The sequence below is a fragment of the Engraulis encrasicolus genome, chromosome 12, assembly GCF_034702125.1.
Source record: "Engraulis encrasicolus isolate BLACKSEA-1 chromosome 12, IST_EnEncr_1.0, whole genome shotgun sequence".
Lineage (NCBI taxonomy): Eukaryota > Metazoa > Chordata > Actinopteri > Clupeiformes > Engraulidae > Engraulis > Engraulis encrasicolus.
In genome coordinates, this window is record NC_085868.1 from 23,213,258 (window position 1) to 23,233,477 (window position 20,220).

Here is a 20,220-nt window from a genome sequence, read left to right on the forward strand (position 1 = left end):
GTTCTTTTATAGTGACAAAATATTTATTTGTACTAAAAGGTAGTACCATAGTAGCGACATACAAAAGGCTGTTCAATTACTACGTAACAATAATAATAATAATAATAATAATAATAATATACACTACCTACCACCATTGTAAAAAAAGTTGCAGTACTACTTGAACATACACCTGTCACTTCAGTTCATAACTTCATATCTTTTCCTCTTTTGGGTAAGGCAAAAAATAATATTGCACTTAAATTTATTTGGGTAGAAGCCCTTGTAGAACTCTAAAACATCCTAGTGTTCCATCAAAACAGAACAAATGGAAAACAAATGGAAAATGAACAATCTACCATCAATCACATGCTGCGCCATTAAAACCAAAGGCTATAGCTAGCTACGGCTTGATCCAGCTACCAGTCAAAACATTGGGGAATTACACCATTTAACAATCAAATCCAGCGTCCAATTAAACCATGTAATCTCATTAATAGGTCAAAAACACAAGCGCTGTGGCATGCCGTAACTCGAGCTTAATAAATACACACACTCACTTAGCCCCACTGCCTGACGTCAGCACATGGCTAGTAGCACACACTAAACTAGACGTCAGCACAAGGCTAGTAGCACACACTAAACTAGACGTCAGCACAAGGCTAGTAGCACACACTAAACTAGACGGCTGGCGACTCAATTCCCCCAGATGGCCCTCAGCTGCTCCCGCGTGTTTCTACTCCGCCCCTTGCAGCTCTCTAGCCTTTCCTTCCGCATGGGAGAGAAGCCACTATGCAGGCAGGCAGGCAGGCAGACAAGCAGCCACTATGCAGTAAGGCAGGCAGGCAGGCAGGCAGGCAGGCAGGAAGGCAGACAAGCAGCCACTATGCAGTAAGGCAGGCAGGTAGGCAGCCACTATGAAGGCAAGCAGGCAGGGAGGCAGGCAGGCAGGCAGGCACGCAGGCCAGTAGGCAAGAAAGGAGGGCAGGGCCAAGAGTTGTGTGGGGGGACGTCAGTTGCCCCTGGGCCCTGCGAGGGAGAGGAGTGACCCAGAAGTGGGTCCACATTACATTGTATGCATTGAGTGGTGGTGGTGGTGGTGGTGGGGGGGGGGGGGGGGGGGGGGGGGGTGGGGGGGCTGTGTCAGCAGCCCTGTGGAGTATGCATCAGGCCAAGGCCAAGGCCAAGGCCATAGTCCAGCCAAGCCAAGCCAACCTCCCCTCCCCTCCCCTCCCCAGGCAGCGAAAACATCAATTACATCTCTATTAAGAGGAACATGTCAGCAGGAGTGAGGGTGCCTTAGCTCAACCTCACAGCTTTATAGGGTTTCTTCTGCACGACAGAGACGGCACTTCTGCATACTGGCAGGCAGGCAGGCAGGCAGTGCGGAGGAGGGCTGAGGACACTGAAAGGAGTAAAACGGTCAAGCAGCCAGTTGACAGACTTGCAACCCCCCCCTACCAGCCCCCACCAACCTAGCCCCTCAGGCAGCAACACATCAATTACTCTTCTATTACGAGGTACATGTCAGCTGGAATGAGCCTGCCTTATGCCTTAGCCGTGCACTGGGCCGTAAGCCCACTGTAAGATAAATAACCTGACTGGCCAGAGGCCCAGCTTTTTAAAAGGAGCAGTTTTTTCTTTAGTTGGTTGCTCTACAGGTTGGATGCAGAATTGTTGCTTATTCTCATTACCTGCCCCTCTGAACTGGAGAGGGTTTGGACAGGTACTGTATTAATCCCTGCTGTGTTTGTTTGTAAACGAGTGTGCTTGTCGGCAAATTGATTTGTCAATAACTCTGCCATTAATTACTTGATTGTTACAAAATGTTGGTTGTACCCTCATACAGGGAATATTACATTACAATCCGGCGTCACGTGCGCCTTTGCTTCCCATGTCAGTATTGGCCATATTGGGGCCAAGTAGCCATCTCTGATTGCGAGTGTTAAAAGTAAAGACAGCCCACTCCCAAAAAGTACAATTCAGTGATCAGTTCAGTTCAGTGTTTCCTGCAGAACATTTTTAGTCAAGGGTTGGGTGGCGAGTTAGCTAGTTTCAGAGACGTGTATCCTTGGCCGTACAATGTTGTAACTTGCATTCGCAATACAAAGTGATTATCTTTTCAGGGGATTTAGTCAAGGTGGTAGGGTCTTGTTTTCAAGGTGGGCGCCATAACTATTCTACTTAATTATTCTCCTTAACTACTAAGTTCTGTGGGAAACCCTGCAGTTACAGCTGATGGCAGGCAACATAGGAGGGACGTAAGAAAGGGGATTCACAAGTGCCATTCACCTAGTATAGTTTATCAGCCGCTTTATTTGAAATGTGGTGAGTCTGTATGGGACTGCGGTATATATCGCTCACCTCAAAAAGAGCAGTCAGGCATTCGCTTCACTACACATCATTTTTTAAAGGTTATGCTTCCTCCATAGATCATGAGTAGTCAGACTTTCATTGGTTTTAATCAAGGACACTGCAGCGAAACATCCTTTGAAATGAGGTGCCTTTGCCGGTTTTTGTTTGTTTCGTAATTGTTAAATGTTCATACTGTAGGCGGGGTTTAGTCTTGACAGTACTTTGCAACTGGTGATGCTTGAAACCCATTTTTTTGGTTAACATGTTTTTGTCTCAGGTCAATTGCACCAAAATGGTTATGTTTATGGTTGTGTGGTAATGGTTATGGTCTTCCATCGTTTTTAGATGTATTTCTGCAGCCCCTGCCAAGAAAATAAAATAAAGGTTATGGTAAAAAAAAGGTCTTCCTAACTAAGGGATGCACATGTGTGTTCTGTATAAGATTTCTCTTCCTAAGGGGTCCTCAGGCAACAGCACAATGCAGTAAAGCCCAGCTAGTAATTCAGCTTCCTGGCTGATGATCCTGCAATTAAATGCCATACTACCTGCCACATGGAGAGAGGGGTTGAGTCTCTGGGAACAGTAGTCAATTGTATGTGTAGGATTGCCTTAACTTGTTTCTACAGACAACAACAGCAAAGTAAAATCCAGCCTTAAATTGTTTCTATAGAGAAAATACAGATTAGAAGCCAGTGACAACATCAACACATAAAGCCTGTTAGAATCCTGAGAGAACTATTCCTGGCCTTCCGAGTCATTCAATGTGTCCCAGATTCAGCAGTTTACAGTACTCGAGCAGTTCCTTTGACCTCTGAAGTATGTCAAGTTTAAAGCCATAATTTAAATATCTTTCACGCAGTGTGAACTCTCCACTGAAATTCAGCATTTCTCACAGATGAAGTTCAAACACCTTTAATATATTTCAGACTATACAGAGAGCGTCCTATAAGTCATGGTGGAAATAGGCTGTATCTCAGACCTTTGTATAACAGACCTTTGTAGATTATCCAACATGAATAGAAGTCCTCAGAATAAGTGGAAACACCAAAGCAATTGGCAACGTCAAATTGAACTTTACAGTGTCACCAGTGTCTATGAACTGTCAGCGTCTTAATCTCGCCGCTAAATTGATGGGCAGTCGAAGTGATGACATTGAAGTTATGTGATAACAGAAACAGACCTGTGATAAAACACAGTCATGATCATGACAGACATCACGTCTGCAACTAAAGAGAGCTATTTTTAAGTTAGTATGAGAGTAAAATAAAATTAGAGCAAGTCATAGAGAGAGAGAGAGAGAGAGAGAGAGAGAGAGAGAGAGAGAGAGAGAGAGAGAGAGAGAGAGAGAGAGAGAGAGAGAGAGAGAGAGAGAGAGAGAGAGAGAGAGAGAGAGAGAGAGAGAGTCTATTTAAAGCATTACAATACTCTACTGATGAAAATAGCACTAGATTAAGGACTACAGTGGTTTGCTTCAAAATATGTTTTTTTAGTTGGGTCAAGGAAACTGCATTCTTTTTGTCTGTACTTCATTTGACAAGTCTTGTAATATGAGCAGATCTATCACCAATTCACCTTAGATGTATTTTTGTTATTACCTAATGTACCAGCTATGTTTTTCTAGCCTCCAGGCCTTCCACAAATAACTTCAAAACGCAGGAACATAAAAATAAACCAGGCCATGCTTCATCAATGCAGCCAGAGTCATTCACTTGTGCACTGCCATCCACAGAAAAAATATTTTTGTCATCTCAACCTTTCAATACGCCAACTGCAGGTGTGTCCCTTTTTGCACTCTCAGTGTTTAGATTTAGGGCACTTTTCACAACACTCATTCGATTATTTGGTCCACACAACAGGCAGTAAAATGTTTTGCAGCAGAGAATGTGGTGTGGTGTGATCCACTTTCACATCGGCAAACAAACCATTAGGCCAGAAATGGGTACAATTGACTTTTTCTCATCAATATTTATCCTTATTGATATGTATGCCTCCCCACACATAATGTAACTCAAATAGTTTGTTGGCCTTGTATCAAGTGGCCAGAGGGCACTTTTTCGTGGAGGTCTCGATACACTTGACTTTGTTTACACAGGAGTTTCAGGGATGCTTTAACTTCAGCGAACGCAACACACCACTAACAGCTGATGTGCACCAAGCAGCTCTTACAGACTGACAGTTTGATTATTTTCATGACAGCAGTATTCAAACACGTGTTCAGCTGAAATCAATTGGTGCTTTTGTTTAAAAAAGTGTCGGCATTGGTTCAAGATCATTACCCTAGTAGCTTAGAAGCTGTTTACTGTACATGTAAAAACATTTAAAAATGTCTGGTAACCAGCACCTTAGACCACCCCGCCTAGCGGCAGAAAAAAATGTTTATCTGCTGACTTCATCTAGCACTGCACTGAGATCCCACCCACAGCCCTCAGCTTTCTGAACCATGCGGGGCCAGATTATACTTTTAATGTTATAACATGGCTTGGTGAAGTAGTGAAGGGTCACCGCTCATCTGTGGAAAAGGTGCAGAATTTAAGAGACTTCTTCGTAAAAAAGAAAATTTCCGCACATTTCAGGTCTGAAGTATTCTGAACTATTGATTTAATTCTGAACTCTTTGCGCTTTGCTTTATGATGGCTGATAACGGATGTGTACAAAGCATGGACTTGTTCTTTTTTCCCTGTTTGAATGTTTCATGTCGGTTTTTCACTATATTTCTCATGATGCTCTACTGACCCATGGTGCTTCACCCCGATTACAGGTGCCACTAAAGTACATTAACTCAGAGCAGAGAGCACCGTTTGTAACATGCACTCTGCCTAATCTGGGTTGCGTTTCTCGACAACATCGTTGATAACTAAATTAACAACTACTTACTTGGTTGCAATGCAATTTCCCATTGGAAACCTAATAAGTTGAGAACCGGTTGAGCAACGATGCTTTCGAAGAAACTGGGTCCTGGCTTACCAAAGAGCAGTGCAGAGCAAAAGAAGAGTCGCTTACCGAGTGTGTCCTTGAGGTTCTTGACCAGCGAACCCTTCTTCAGGCTGTTCTTGCGCTCCACGTAGTTGGATGGCACGTAGCCCGTCCTGTTGGAGCCGTTACGGACACGCCACCACGTCTTGGAGTCGTCGATGAGCCAGAGGCGCTCGTTTTTCCGAATGTCAAGTTCCTGGTCCTGCTGGGCCGTGTAGTCCCACTTGGCTATAACGATCACCTCCTCTGTCATCTTTCATCGAGTCAGGCTGGAAGACGAAGAACAAGAACAAGACAATAAATATCATGTGCATGTACTGTATTATACTGTATGTTCAGAAGAAGGAAGAAGAAGAAGAAGAAGAAGAAGAAGAAGGAAGAAGAAAGAAGAAGAAAGAAGAAGAAAGAAGAAGAAAAAGAAGAAGAAGAAGAAAAAGAAGAAAAAGAAGAAAAAGAAGAAGAAGAAGAAGAAGAAGAAGAAGAAGAAGAAGAAGAAGAAGAAGAAAGAAAAAGAAAAAGAAAAAGAAGAAGAAGAAGAAGAAGAAGAAGAAGAAGAAGAAGAAGAAGAAGAAGAAGAAGAAGAAATATATGTTGTGTATTTATACTACTACAGATAAACTCCATTTCCCAATGTGAAGTGTTCTAGCCTTGGTAGTGCATGAAACGCCCAGTTATTGGATACTCTTTGGTGAATTCCGTGGGGTATCCAATCACTAGGCGTTTCACGCACTACCAAGGCTAGAACTCTTGACATTGGGAAATGGTATATATCTATAAATCATCTCCTCTGTCATTTTTCATGGAGGCTGGATGGAACAGGAAGAGAAGTTTCAGGGGGTGAGGAGACAGGAAGGGAGACAGGGTTGAATTGTAAATGAAGAAAAATACATAACACATCTTATACTATAGTATCTTCAACAAGCAGACTGTCAAACTCTCCCTTTAAAGTATTCGGAAGCTACCCATGGGGCAATGAAATGTGGCATGAAATGTCTGCATCGGACTACAGTAGGCTGTGGTTCCCCACATGTGTAAGCCCACATGTTGCCCCTGAGGAGGAAGTGTCCTGCAAATGCTTGACAGCCTGCCAGGAGTTTGCTTTCAAAGGATGAATTCTACTCAAGGATTTATTGCTTCAAGCTATCCTTTGTTGCAAACTGAAAATGCTATTTTTTATACGAATTGGTATTGAGGGGCAAAAGTGCACTTCAAACCTAACCATTTTCATGCCTCAGAAAATTACATTTTAAAATATCTATACTCTGGCCACATCACTAACTAACTATCAGTGAAATCAGCAACGCAATTGAATGTTCTGGCTTGAATCTCTGTTGACATATATCAGTACCAATTTTGCATTAATTTCTATGTAAATCGTTCACGTACTGCAGAACCATAAATAAGCCCTCTCTGGTAGGCCTACTGTTCTTTAGCCAGATGGACCTCCAGCCACTTTCTCTGTGAGACTCTCTCGTTTCCTGTCAGAGAGTTGAAGTGCTGAGTCTGCCTACACCGGCCTGCAGGGACTTACAATCCCCCTTCTCAGCCACCCCCATCTCTCTCTCTCTCTCTCTCTCTCTCTCTCTCTCTCTCTCTCTCTCTCTGTCTATCTCTCTCTCTCTCTCTCTCTCTCTCTCTCTCTCTCTCTCATCTTACCCTCCTTTAACAGTCTCTCTTACCCTCCCTCCCTCTCTCTCTCTCTCTCNCTCCCCCTCCCTCCCTCCCTCCCTCCCTCCAACTGTCTCTCAGTCTCCCTCTTGCTCTGGCCTCTTTCACTCTCTCCAACTTGCTCTCTTTCTCACACATACACACCCTCCTTTTTCTCTCCATCCCTCTTGATTCATCTAAAACACTGTAAATGATTAATCAGCACGCAGCGGGGAGCGCGATCGTGTGTTAAATGGGCTGTATCTATAAACACAAGTTATGGAGGAACACCACGAGAGGCAGGCAGGCATGCAGAGAGAGAGAGGGGGGAGGGGGGTTGTATAGAGAGGAAATATACATATGGGGATAAAATGAAGAATGAGAGCAAGTGAACACAAGACAAAAGCAAAACATGGGGAAAAGTGTGGAGAGAGAGTCAGAGATAGAGCGAGAGAGAGAGAGAATTCATACACATGACAAAGAGAGAGATGAAGAAACAGTGTTTGTACACAGGAGATAGAAAAAGAGTCTCTGTGAGAGATTGAGAGCACGCGAGACAAAGAGAGAGAGAGAAAACGATAACAAGAGAGAGAGAGAACGAGAACAAGAGAGAGAGAGAGAACGAGAACAAGAGAGAGAGAGAGAACGAGAACGAGAGAGAGAGAGAGAGAGAGAGAGAGAGAGAGAGAGAGAGAGAGAGAGAGAGAGAGAGAGAGAGAGAGAGAGAGAGAGAGAGAGAGAAAGGGATAAGGCAGCTAAGCAGTGGCCACAGTAGGAGTGTTCCCAGCTCTCTCTCTCTCTCCCTCTCTGGTAGGACAGCTCCATATGGCCTGGCAGCAGGGCTTGGGAATAAATAAATAACAAGAAACACATCCAGGGAAATATCCACTGCCACCCGCACTGCAACCAAATAACATCCACTCTTCTCACTTGAGTCCCTTCGCAGAGAGAAAACGGTGAGAGAACAGCAGAGTCATGCACAGAGGCACACACGCACAGGCGCACGCACACGCACACACCCACACCAGGACAAGGGCAAGAGATCACCTTGGAGATGAAAGCACCTGACTAACTCAGAGCAATATCTACAAGCTAAAATCTGAGAGAGAGAGAGAGAGAGAGAGAGAGAGAGAGAGAGAGAGAGAGAGAGAGAGAGAGAGAGAGAGAGAGAGAGAGAGAGAGAGAGAGAGAGAGATAGAGAATGGGATGAAAGGATAGACCAGAGAGAGGGAGATAGAGAATGAGACACATGGAGAGACAGACAGAAGAGGAGAGAGTGAGAGAGAGAGAGAGAGAGAGAGGAGAAAAAGAAAGACAAGTCATGAGAAAGCCATTGAAGTGAGAGTTTGAGCGTCTCTAAGTGGGTGGTCTTGACCTGTGACATCCTGTTCCTGTCACACCCACCCAGAGAGCTCCCGTGCCGCTACAGGGAGGATAAGATTACCAACACAGCACTCACCATCTCACACACTCAGCTAACTAACTACCACAGTCAGGGTCACAGCCAGCTTTGGCTGGGCCCAGGACAAAGTCATTTGAAAGGGCTCCCATTAAATACACACAATGTAAAGACAACCCAATTTTGAGCCCCCTCTGTCCCTGTACCCGGGACAACTGTCCCCTTGCCCCATCGAAACCCCCCGTCGACTTCCACAGGCAACAACTGATGACCTCATCTAACTTGTCACACTCGACTGACATTTTTTTGGTTTGAAGATGGCACTGACAGCCAGGAAATCCAACAGGGGTCAAAGGGGTCAGTTGTCCCAGGCCCAGTCAGAGATGGGGTGTCCAGAATGAGGTCCTAATTACATTATATGTCTATGTACTGGGGGGGCTTTCAGATGACTTTGCCCCGGGCGGGTCAAAGCGGTCAGCAGCCCTGCAAGCACCAACTGATAAAGTCATCTATCTTCTCAAACCTGAGTAAAGTTGTCAGCAACTTTTTTTTTTTTAGCTCAAGGATATTTGACCTTTCATCCAAAAAAAATCTGCACAATCTGTTTAAAATGGCAACATATTACATCCACCCTATTACCACATACTGAAAACCGTAACACTGTTACACTATTACATTGCCATGGTGTACTGTGTAAGGTCATTGTTCTACTACAACTCATTGGTGTTGTGTGTATATTGTAACAGTGTGAATAAGGCCTTGGAAACTCCCTGACACTTGTCTTTTTTTTCTTGTCCTCTTGTCTTGTTCTCAACTGGGTCATTCCACGTCAACTGAACAAATCTCCAGACACTTGTATCTCAAAATATTCCGAAAAGATTACTGGGTGTTCCCTAGATAGACACCCCAGTGAAAGGATTGCAATCTTCTTCATTTAAGTTACAGTTTTATAGAGGGGTTTGATGCCGATTATGTTCAGCCATTGTTTTCCTGAAAAGTTCTCAAGGCCGTAGATGGAGCAACAGCTGTTCAACATTGAAGCCTAGAATCTGGCAGCCGGCGTGGAAGAACCCAACTGCAAAAGTTCTACATCAGTGCATTCCGATAAGGGGATTCCTCCCTTCTACCGCTCTGCTGCAGTGACTGCGTATGTCCCAAACACAACTGCACAAATACCAAGAGGGATTCCAAAGCAGCTTAAACTGGGCGGCTTACAATTCCCAAACGCTCCGGGACCCTGCGCGCCTGTTTATGTGGTGTGCCTGACTGACTTTGTGTGTGTGTGTGTGTGTGTGTGTGTGTGTGTGCGTGTGCGTGTGCGTGTGCACGCACAAGACAGGTTTCCGCACATCATTTGGCTTAGTGACAGAAGAGGCGTTTGCGTGCCTCGAATATAACAGTAACTGCATTTCTCATTTTTTTTCGCTTTGGTTTCAACACATGATTGAGTACTTCAGTACCCCATGGAGTGCTTTATACTGAGTAAGGCAATAAGGAAGGGGAACATAAATCTATATGAGGCAAAAGGAGAGATACAGTATATTGGTTTGTTTATGTCATGTGACCCCTACTGTGAAATTCTGCTCTTTCCACGTTCATTAAATGATTAATATTTCTTCAGTGCAACAAATTTAATTTTGTACATAAAACTTCATTTAGCTTTCATAAGAGCGACTTCTGAAGCCAATTGACCAATTCAAAGTCAGATTATTAGCTGTTGTTCCAATAACATGGATAGCCGGGAAAAAAAACTATATCCGGGGCTCTATGTCTCTGCTTGGCATGCCTGAAAGTGAAATTGAAAGTCCACCTGGGAAACTCCAACTCCCATTGTCGTTGTGACACAGCACTCCACAGTACACAATTATCTTCATGCCTCACCCATGCAAGGGGGCAGCCCCCAATGTGGCCCCAAGGGAGCAGTGTGGCGGGATGGTACTACAGTATGCTCAGGGTACCTCGGTAATGGAGGAGGATGGGGAGAGCACTGATTAATTACTCCCCCCACCAACCTGGTGGATTCGGGAGTCGAACCGGCAACCTTTGGGCTACAAGTCTGACGCCCTAACCTAGTGTTTCTCAACGGGGGCGGGTAAGCCCCTCAGGGGACATTAGGGAGCTCTAGGGGGGCATTGAGAATGATACAGCTGAAAGGGAGCAGCGCTTAGTTCATGCCATTTGGGGGCATTAGTCCATTTATTTTTTTAATACTAAGGGGGACGTTGTCAAGTTTGTGACGGGGCCAGGGGGGCGTTTGTTCAAAAAAAGTGGAGAACCACTAACGTAACCGCTCACCCATGACCACCTCCTGCATCAGCGGCAGCAGGTGGGCATCCGGAGCCCCTCCATGGCATCCAGCAACACACACACTCATGCCAGCTGGACAACTCTATTAGCCAGCGACCCTGGGGTCCGTATCTTGAAAGCGTCTTTGCTAACGACGGTAGCAACGACAAGAATCGAGAAACGGACCCCAGGGCATCTTACTGCATGACATTGCACTTGGCACAACCAGCCATGTTTGTTTCCCCAATGGATAGCACACCCACATTCCTCCAACTGCTCTCGAGACAAGAAACACACCCACCAACTCACGTCAGCCAATCAAGCATCACACACACACACACTTATGACAGCTGTACGACTCTATTGACCAATACACAATGGCACAGTTCATCACCATGGCATGTATGACATTATATTGACATTCAATATTTCTAATTATTTCCCAACAACATTCCCCAGCTGTTCTTTATGAGAAAAAACAACCACCACCATCTCAGCCAATCAAATGTGGAGATGTTACACACCAACCAATCAGACATAGATGGAGGACTCGGAGGGGATTATATTGAACACCAAACCCCAAACCAGCCAACGTCACGAACAAGTATGAAAATGACTCATGTGAAGAATGTCCTGTAATTCAACAGCTGTTGACAAGCGGCGATGCCTAAGATAAGATATGAGATTCATAAAGCGTGGTATGTGTTTAGGGAAGGGAGTCAACCATACCAGCAACAGGAGGAGCCAGTCGATTAGAGAGCAACTTTTCGACAAAGGCATAAAAAGTCATTTATGAGTGAAGCTGCGCTATCGTAAATCTTTCATTGATCAAGTTTTTATTCATTTATAGTTATTTAGGATTCATAAAGCGTGATATGTGTTTAGGGAGTCAACAAGCAACAGGAAGAGACAGTGGATTAGAGATGGGGATGGGCTAATCGGAAGGGCCCAACCTCTGTCAGTGTGTGTGTGTGTGTGTGTGTGTGTGTGTGTGTGTGTGTGTGTGTGTGTGTGTGTGTGTGTGTGTGTGTGTGTGTGTGTGTGTGTGTGTGTGTGTGTGTGTGTGTGTGTGTGTGTGTGTGTGTGTGTGTGTGTGTGTGGTATCTCAAAGCTTTCTCTGATCTAGCCATTTTATTCACTAGAAGAGTCTGCAGTGATCTGTGTTGTCATTTTATGAGCCATTGTGTACTGTGTGTGTTTATTGTGCATTGTGTGTGTGTGTGTGTGTACACGTGTGTGTGTGTGTGTGTGTGTGTGTGTGTGTGTGTGTGTGTGTGTGTGTGTGTGTGTGTGTGTGTGTGTGTGTGTGTGTGTGTGTGTGTGTGTGTGTGTGTGTGTGTGTGTGTACATGTGCGTATGTGTGTGTGTGTGTGTGTGTGTGTGTGTGTGTGTGTGTGTGTGTGTGTGTGTGTGTGCGTGTTCCAAAAGCAGCATCTGCTTATGCTTATTCTCTGTGCGGTATCAGTTTGCTGGCCCCTTGACCACGGCCGTCACGTGACCAGCGCTTCTCGCACGCCAATGGCTGGGAAAGGCTTGACCCCTGACACATGCACGGAAGAGGAGGAGGAGAGTAGAGGAGAATAGGGGGAGGAGGAGGAACAGAAGTGGAGGAGAGGAGGAAAGGAAGAGAGGAGGAGAATAGGGGGAGGAAGAAGGAAGAAGAGGGATGAGGGGTAGGAGGAGGAGAAGTGGAGGAGGAGAGGAGGAGGGGAAGAAGAGGAGAGGAGAGGAGAGGAGAGAAATAGGAGAGGAGAGGACGAGAAATAGGAGAGGAGAGGAGAAATAGGAGATGAGGAGGGGAAGAAACGGAGAGGAGAGGACGAGAAATAGGAGAGGAGAGGACGAGAAATAGGAGAGGAGAGGAGAAATAGGAGAGGAGAGGGGAGGAGAGGAGAGGAGATGAGGAGGGGAAGAAAAGGAGAGGAGAGGACGAGAAATAGGAGGAGAGGAGAGGAGAGGGGAGGAGAGGAGAGGAGAGGACAGGACAGGACAGGACAGGACAGGAGAGGAGAGGAGAGGAGAGAGGAGATTAGAGGAGAGGAGAGAGGAGATTAGAGGAGAGGATGAGAAATAGGGGAGGAGAGGAGAGGATGAGAAATAGGAGAGGAGAGGAGAGAGGAGAGGAGAGGACAGGAGAGGAGAGGACAGGAGAGGAGAGGAGAGGAGAGGAGAGGAGAGGAGAGGAGAGGACAGGAGAGGACAGGAGAGGAGAGGATAGGAGAGGAGAGGAGAGGATGAGCAGGAGAAAAGAAGGATGGCGGGTAGGAGGAGCATGAGAAGAAGAGTTAGAGGAGCTGGAGGAGGAGGAGGAGGAGGAGGAGGAGGAGGTGGAGGAGGAGAGGATAGAGATGAAGGAAAAGAGAAGAGCAGGAGGTTATGGAGGAGGAGGACAACGAGGATAAGAAGGTGGATATGAAAAGGAGGAGAAGAGCAGAGGAGGAGGATGAGAAATATGAAAAGAGGGAGGAGAAGGAGGAGAAGGAAGAGGAGGAGAAGAAGGAGAGGAAAGAGGAGAAGGAGCAGATGAGGAGAGTAAATGGAGGGAGATGAGGCGCTTCGCAAGAGAAATATGAAGAGGTGTTAGGAAGTGGAACAGTTTATGTGGAAATGTTTCAGGTTCACAACACGGTTGGAATGCACCACAAAAGCGATGGAAACTCCTTCTGCACAATGTGGATCGCTACCATCCACTGGTAAATAGGCTGCATGAATTACCATATATGGTACAAAGCCTGTCAAGTGAAGGAGCTATATTATACAACAAGCAAAGCATAAATGCAAATATTATACTGCACATTTTTATGGGTGCACTTAGCAGCGTAAGCACTAGTACCACGTTCCAACCATGTTCCACCTCTTTCATACTCCCATTGTGCACAATGCTCATGCAGTTATTTTATTGTAATTATGACCTTCTACATTTCCAATTAAAGAAAAGGGGGCGCACCTTGCATCCATTTTTGTCTTTATTTTTGTGCACAGACGCGTTTCGGCGTGTGCCTTCCTCAGTATGCTTCTACATTTCCAAACATGGGAATTTGGTCATGAAATAACACATGTAAACAAATACATCTTTCCTGTGTGACACAAGTCTGGAACAATCTACAGTACACAAATGTGTATATTAACCATGAACTGAAAATCTACTACAGCAACACGTGGACAATGAATGCCCCTGTTGATTTTCTTCTTAAATTCTGCTGTTGGCAAGCCACTTCACTGATTCTGTGTGAAATAATTAAAATACGAAAACAACTAAAGGCAAAGCAACAGCTACGTATATGTTTAAGTGACAGGAAAATCATTAAGAAGTTGATAAATAATTATTAAAATATTAGAAAAATATAACGGTCAGCTCAATGCATAGAACTGTGTCAGCATTACTGTTTGAGCCTTACTGTGGTGTGACTCTCCATCACAAATACTAATCTGGCAGTCTGCTGCGGACTCACTTGACATACCATCACCACAAACTGACCCTATGCGGAGATCCAGCAGTGACACCACTGTATGAAACCAATAAAGAATCAATACTAATATCATAAAACTAGGCTAATGTTTTTTTTGTTTCAAGCTTACTGCATTATAGAATGGGGTATGGGTGGGGAGAGACTGAGCGAATGATAGGACGATATAACAGGAAGACCAGAGAGTGAGAGTGAGTGAGAGAGTAAGTGAGCGAGAAAGAGTGAGAGAGAGTGTGAGAGAGTGAGAGAGTGAGAGTGAGTGAGTGAGTGAGTGAGTGAGTGAGTGAGTGAGTGAGTGAGAGAGAGAGAGATGGAACGATGGAACCGATGTGTGCCTGCTATGGAGCTTTCTTGCAGTACCAGGATGTGAAAATAGGCCTGGGTCACCAATCATACAAATTCATATGCCTCCCGAAATATTCTTTATCACATCTTCACAAGCCTTCTCTCAAAAAGAAGGGGAAAAAAGCGAATGTTGTGCTATTAGACAGCCACACTTCCGTCAGAATTCTGCTTGAACGGACGACCTTGAGACAAATCTGCAACGGTCTCCTTTCCTCCCTCCACTTCACATGGATCTACAGTCCCACGCTTTTTAATTCACAGGGGACAGAGAGCAATTGCCTCAAAGCCCCCCCCCCCCCTCCATGTAACTCACAGGGCCTAGCCAGCTAATGCTGCTGCTGCTGCTGCTGCTGCTGCTTAGTCTCCCTCAAGCCTGGCTCAAACTACACGACTAGCGCGCCGATTCTCGGTTGAAAACCCCCTTACGACAATCGCTGGAATGTTACCCCCCAGGACCATCGCAAGCGATTGTCGGGAAAGATTTCCTCATCGTGAGCGACGTTCTAAGATAGAACTTTGGCAGCTCAAAGAGTCGCCGATCGCAAATCGTAGAAATCAAACAGTGTTTGGGCATTGGGCAGTGTTTGGGCACGTCGGGCATTGTCTCGGTGGCTGCAAGCAGCGATAAGATTGACAGTTGCGATTCTCTTCTAGTGTGCAGTGCACCCCGACGCCAAAATCGGACATACAATCGCTAGTCGTGTAGTTTGAGTCTGGCTTCAGAGAGCGGACCATCAGGGGAGCACGCACATCAAAAACAGGAAACCCACAGCAGTGGCCTTTGCCTGACGCTAGCGACACATAGACGCGAATTTGGCCAAGCGACGCAAACTTCGCCATTCATTCCTATGAGGGAGGCGAAGGCAAGCCAACAGGAGCGAAGCAAAACAAAATCATTCGGCCAAGTTTCGACCAATATCATGCAAATGAGGAGCGAATTTCGCCTGCGGCGGCCAATCTAATCAACAACATAACGGTTTCATTCCATTTGATTTGCTGCGACGACCTGATGATGGTTGAGCCGTCAGAATGGAACACTGAATTTCGCCTCTCTTCGCCTCGCACGTTTCGCCTGCTATGTGTCCCTAGCGTGACCTGGAATCAGTTCATGTGGGCCCCTGCCAAGAGTCAATAGAAATGTGCAAATAATCTGTAACCCTTTTGACATCATACCTTACTACAGTCTCTTGGTAATAGGACTACCTACGTACTTTCAATCTGTTTCAGAGTCAGGCTGAGATGCTGATTATCGATATGGGACAATGCAGCTCATGTGAACATGTGGCGAAAGGATTGGAAGGGGTAGTCAATCCTATCACGTCCATCATGTGCAATACTCAGTCATGAAGACAGTCTCTAGTGGGGTTCTACTGCGTAGGTCCAACTCACAAGAAGAAATCTATCTTTTACCTACAACCTGCTTAATGACAAAGTATCGCATTTGTAAAGGTCATGTAAATACAACCTCTGAATAACTTGCTTGAATAAGCTCTAGTCCAGAGAGAGAACAAAAACTGTAAATGTGCGTTTAGCTCCTGTGACTATGAGAGGAGTCTGTACTACATGGCTGGACACTGTATGTAAGCGCTGCTGACAAAGCAGGATACACTCAGCCATCAGGTCAGACTCAGGTTGTCAAAACAATAATACAATGTTTCCTTTGGGTTATGACTGTTCGCGAAGCATCTGCTGTCCTACCTACACAGTACACTGTCAACACTAATATCATAACATTGCAGCACCCGCGCGCACGCGCACGCGCACGCGCACGCGCACGCACACACACTTCTCCATGTCTAAGACAGCCCCTTCTCACTTCAGATGAAGAGGGCCTCCCAGAGTCACTGATGCTTGAGTAATGTTGAGGTCTGACATTACCAGTGGCCGTGTCATCGTCATTTTCATCATTTAGGCAGGCTAGGTGTTAAGAGTATGTGCATGATGGCAATACTGTGCTGCCCTTTCTAAAATAAACAAACGCACACACACGTACGCACTGTACGCACACACACACACAGGCTCTTATGCAATTTCTATAGCGTGTCCAACAGACCAGCAGGTTATTGTGCTCCATCTGACAGTTGCTTGTAAGCTCTGTATGCCAACAGTGACGCCAAACAGCATGGCATGCTGGAGCAGGGACGCTGGCAGCTTTGGCCGGGCCCAGGGCAAAGTCATCTGAAAGAAACCCCCCCATTACCTCACCCAACTATACAATGTAATTAAGACCCAATTCTGGACCCTTCTTTCTTGGGCCCCTGGGACAACTAACCTGTTTGTCCCCTCTGTCGGCCCACGATGCACTACTGTTCTCTCCAGACAGAGCGTCCTAGCAATGTGATGCCCCTTTCATGCCACCATCCTCTCATGGCACTCATGCATCAATCCACATGTACATTCTAGTTCTAATATGCTTCACATTCCAGTTCTAATATGCTTCACATTCTAGCTCTAATACTTCACATTCTAGTTCTAATATACAGTCATTGGTCAATCCTTAGGGAGTCAGGGACGCGTGGTCTCTGGTCCATGTCAGTCCCTGCCAAAGACCTCATAACAAGTTGACATGGAAGAACACTGACAATCACAGTTTCACAGGTTTTTTTTTCCATCAGGCTATTCAAATACAGACACATGTGCTCACACAAAACCTCTTGTGTTAATTCATTAAGTCATATTTTATTTACTTTGTTAACTTGCATCATATTTTGTGAACTTGCTCGCTTTCTTCTTCCCTTCAAGTTTAGTTTGGCTAACAAGATAATTAAAAGGGTGATAATTGCTGATCAGCATGGTAAAACAACCTCCAAATATTTCTTTTTCTCCTCATAACACTTTGCCATGCCACCAGTCCTGACCATTCAACAAACCTGAAATTTGACTTGAGTGAGCCTCCAGTACTTTCCAATGTGCAACTAGGCAGGCTGGACTACCTGTGAGAATACATGAGCCAGATGCATCAGTCATGGCTCAGAACAAAGACACCACAGCAGCAGCAGTGGGTGTTATGATGTGTGAGGAGGAGGAAGGTAGTTCAGCCTCCAGACCAGAGCTGTCATGGTAGACTCTCACTGTCCTTCCCCTCCAGACATGCAGCAGCAGAGTGCATTTCCAGACAAGACAACCCTGGCCCGAAACTACCTTGTCCTGAGGATACCCTGGCCCCAAAGCTAGCTTGTCCTCTTTCTTCCTCGAAAACTGACAGGAGCGAAATGGAGGAACACTCCAGTGCTGCCAGAGCAGGACCAGGGCATAAAACAAAAAAGAAAGCAGTTTTTTTGAAAGATGTCTTTTTGACTTTCATTCTTTAAAAAGGTGCACTGTGTAATAGTTTAGTCGGTTTCTTCCCAGAACTCATGCTGCCCATTCACTAATGTTACCTTTTCATGTATACCTACCACCACCATCAAATTTTAAGTATTCATTATGACTGGAAAAATTGCACTTTTTAAAAGGTGGATCTTCTCCATGTCCGCCATTTTGAATTTCCAGACGTAGAAAATTCTAGCTGCAAAACTTGCTGTAATTTGGTCATACACATACATACATACATACATACATACATACATACATACATACATACATACATACATACATACATACATACATACATACATACATACATACAGAGAGAGAGAGAGAGAGAGAGAGAGAGAGAGAGAGAGAGAGAGAGAGAGAGAGAGATATCTGTCTTGGCCTGAATGTATGTAAGAGTGAGCTATATATGGTTAATACATGTGTAATGACGTGTGCAATGTCTTGTGTGTAATGTCTTCTGTATTATGTATGTATGCTACTTGACACCTTAATTTCGCATCAGGATTAATAAATGATTATCTACTCTACTCTACTTTAAAGTGATACTGTCCCATTTTTGGAAATAAGCTTATTTTACACCTTCCCTTGAGTTAAATAATAGGGTTTTTACCGTTCTCCTGTACTTTCAACTGTTTTCTAGTTCTGACAGTGCAAATTTTGTCTCCAAGCTAACAGTTAACATTGAGTCTTATGAGACCAGTTAGCCGCGAGCTGGTCTCATAGTACTCAATGTTAACTGCTAGCATAGAGGTAAAATTTGCACTGCCATACCCCGAGAACGGTTGAAAGTACAGGAGAACGGTAAAACCCTATTATTTAGGTGTAAAATAAGCTTATTTCCAAAAAATAGACAGTATCACTTTAAGACTTGTGTTGCTAAAGGAAACAAGAGAAGCAGCACTGCATCTAGCCACAAGCCAAATCTCAGTGGCTCCACTCAAAACCGCCATGCCACAGAAACAGAAAGGCAGACCTTAACTAGGGGTAGAGGCTGTTAAAAAGGCTGTAAAACCCTACCAGAGGAACTGTACATATGACCACCAAAAAAGTACTTTCTAACCACATGCCAGGATGTGGGTGCAGAAACTAAAAAGCAGCCTTGTCACAAAAAAAGTTGTGCAACTCACATTAATTGCTATTGACATGAGAAAGGAGGTGATAACGCTTGTACACAACTTCTTGTTTGTTTGTTTGTTTGTTTTTCTTTCTCTCTCTCCCTCTCATCTCCGTGCCTTTCATCTTTTTATAACACACTTCACAACCGACCTCCCTCTGGCCTCCCTGCACAGTCCCAACATGGCAGTCACAGCCAATTAGAGACAGCACAGGAAGTTCTCCCACATCCAGTTTTAACTCTTTTCCAGCTCTTCCCTTCGCTTTCAGCAGTTCAATCTTCAGATCAATCGCTATGTTGAGCGTTTGCCTGTTCACAATTTAACCAGCGCATCTTACTTTGTGAGTAGTGCAATTTACCATGATGTCCATCAGTCCAACACATTACTATGTTAACGGTTTGCCCGTCAGCAATTTAACCGTTCACCAATTTATTTCTGAGCAATGCCAAGTTCTAATGACCGGTAACGACGTTCTATCAACGCTAAGCCTTAATGTAGAAACAAAGAGTAGCCTACAATGTATGCAACTTTTTGTACATCTTACATTAATGCAGACAGACAGTATATAAGGTGTCAGTGTATAATAAAAACATGCACTGTGTAGTGACAAATGGCAAAATGACAGACATTTTGTGAACATTTCGTGGAAGAAGAAAAAGCCCAAACAGACACTACAGCCTGAGGCAGCGTAACCCGAGTCGAGTGCATTGGCTGCCAGGCTGTCTAGTCAGCTGGTGCACCATATTGTGGTGCAGGCCAGGAGTCATGTGACTGCAACCCCCCCCCCGACCCCAGCGGTGGTCTTGGCCAAGTGCTTAATGAGCCAAGCCCACTGTCAACAGGCCACTACACTGGAGCGCTCTTTCATGGACACGCGTGCACACACACACACACACACACACACACACACACACACACACACACACACACACACACACACACACACACACGCACACACACGCACACACACGCACACACACGCACACACAGACAGGCTTACTCACGACCCACACTGCACACGCTTGGTCAACGTTAATTAGCTTTCAGATCGAGGAATTGTCACGCACGCACGCACGCACGCACGCACACACACTCACAGTAAGGCAGAAAGGTGGGCGTATGCAGAACAACAGGCTAGTCTGACCACCTGGCATAAAAAGCACATGGCAGAAAACTAGCCATGATTGTCACGTCAAAAATCTGTCGTGACAGGCAGAAGCACATCTGTGCAGGCTGGACATGGTGCATTAAACCAGAGATTCTTTAAGTATAGAGATATGCCAACATAATAGGTTTCTATGGGCACCTAACAGGTTCCGGTCTGCCTAAAGGGGCG

At 45.1% G+C, this 20,220-nt stretch overlaps 1 protein-coding gene across 1 annotated transcript in view; it reads right to left on the reverse strand.

Annotated features, from left to right (window-relative positions):
* LOC134459422 (cytoplasmic protein NCK2-like) overlaps positions 1–20,220 on the reverse strand; it is a 64,389-nt gene that overhangs the window by 19,227 nt on the left and 24,942 nt on the right. Inside the window, exon 3 of the mRNA XM_063211774.1 lies at positions 5,335–5,576. Within this exon, the coding sequence (XP_063067844.1) occupies positions 5,335–5,560 (226 nt within the window). The 5' untranslated portion in view covers positions 5,561–5,576. The remainder of the gene's footprint in view (positions 1–5,334; positions 5,577–20,220) is intronic.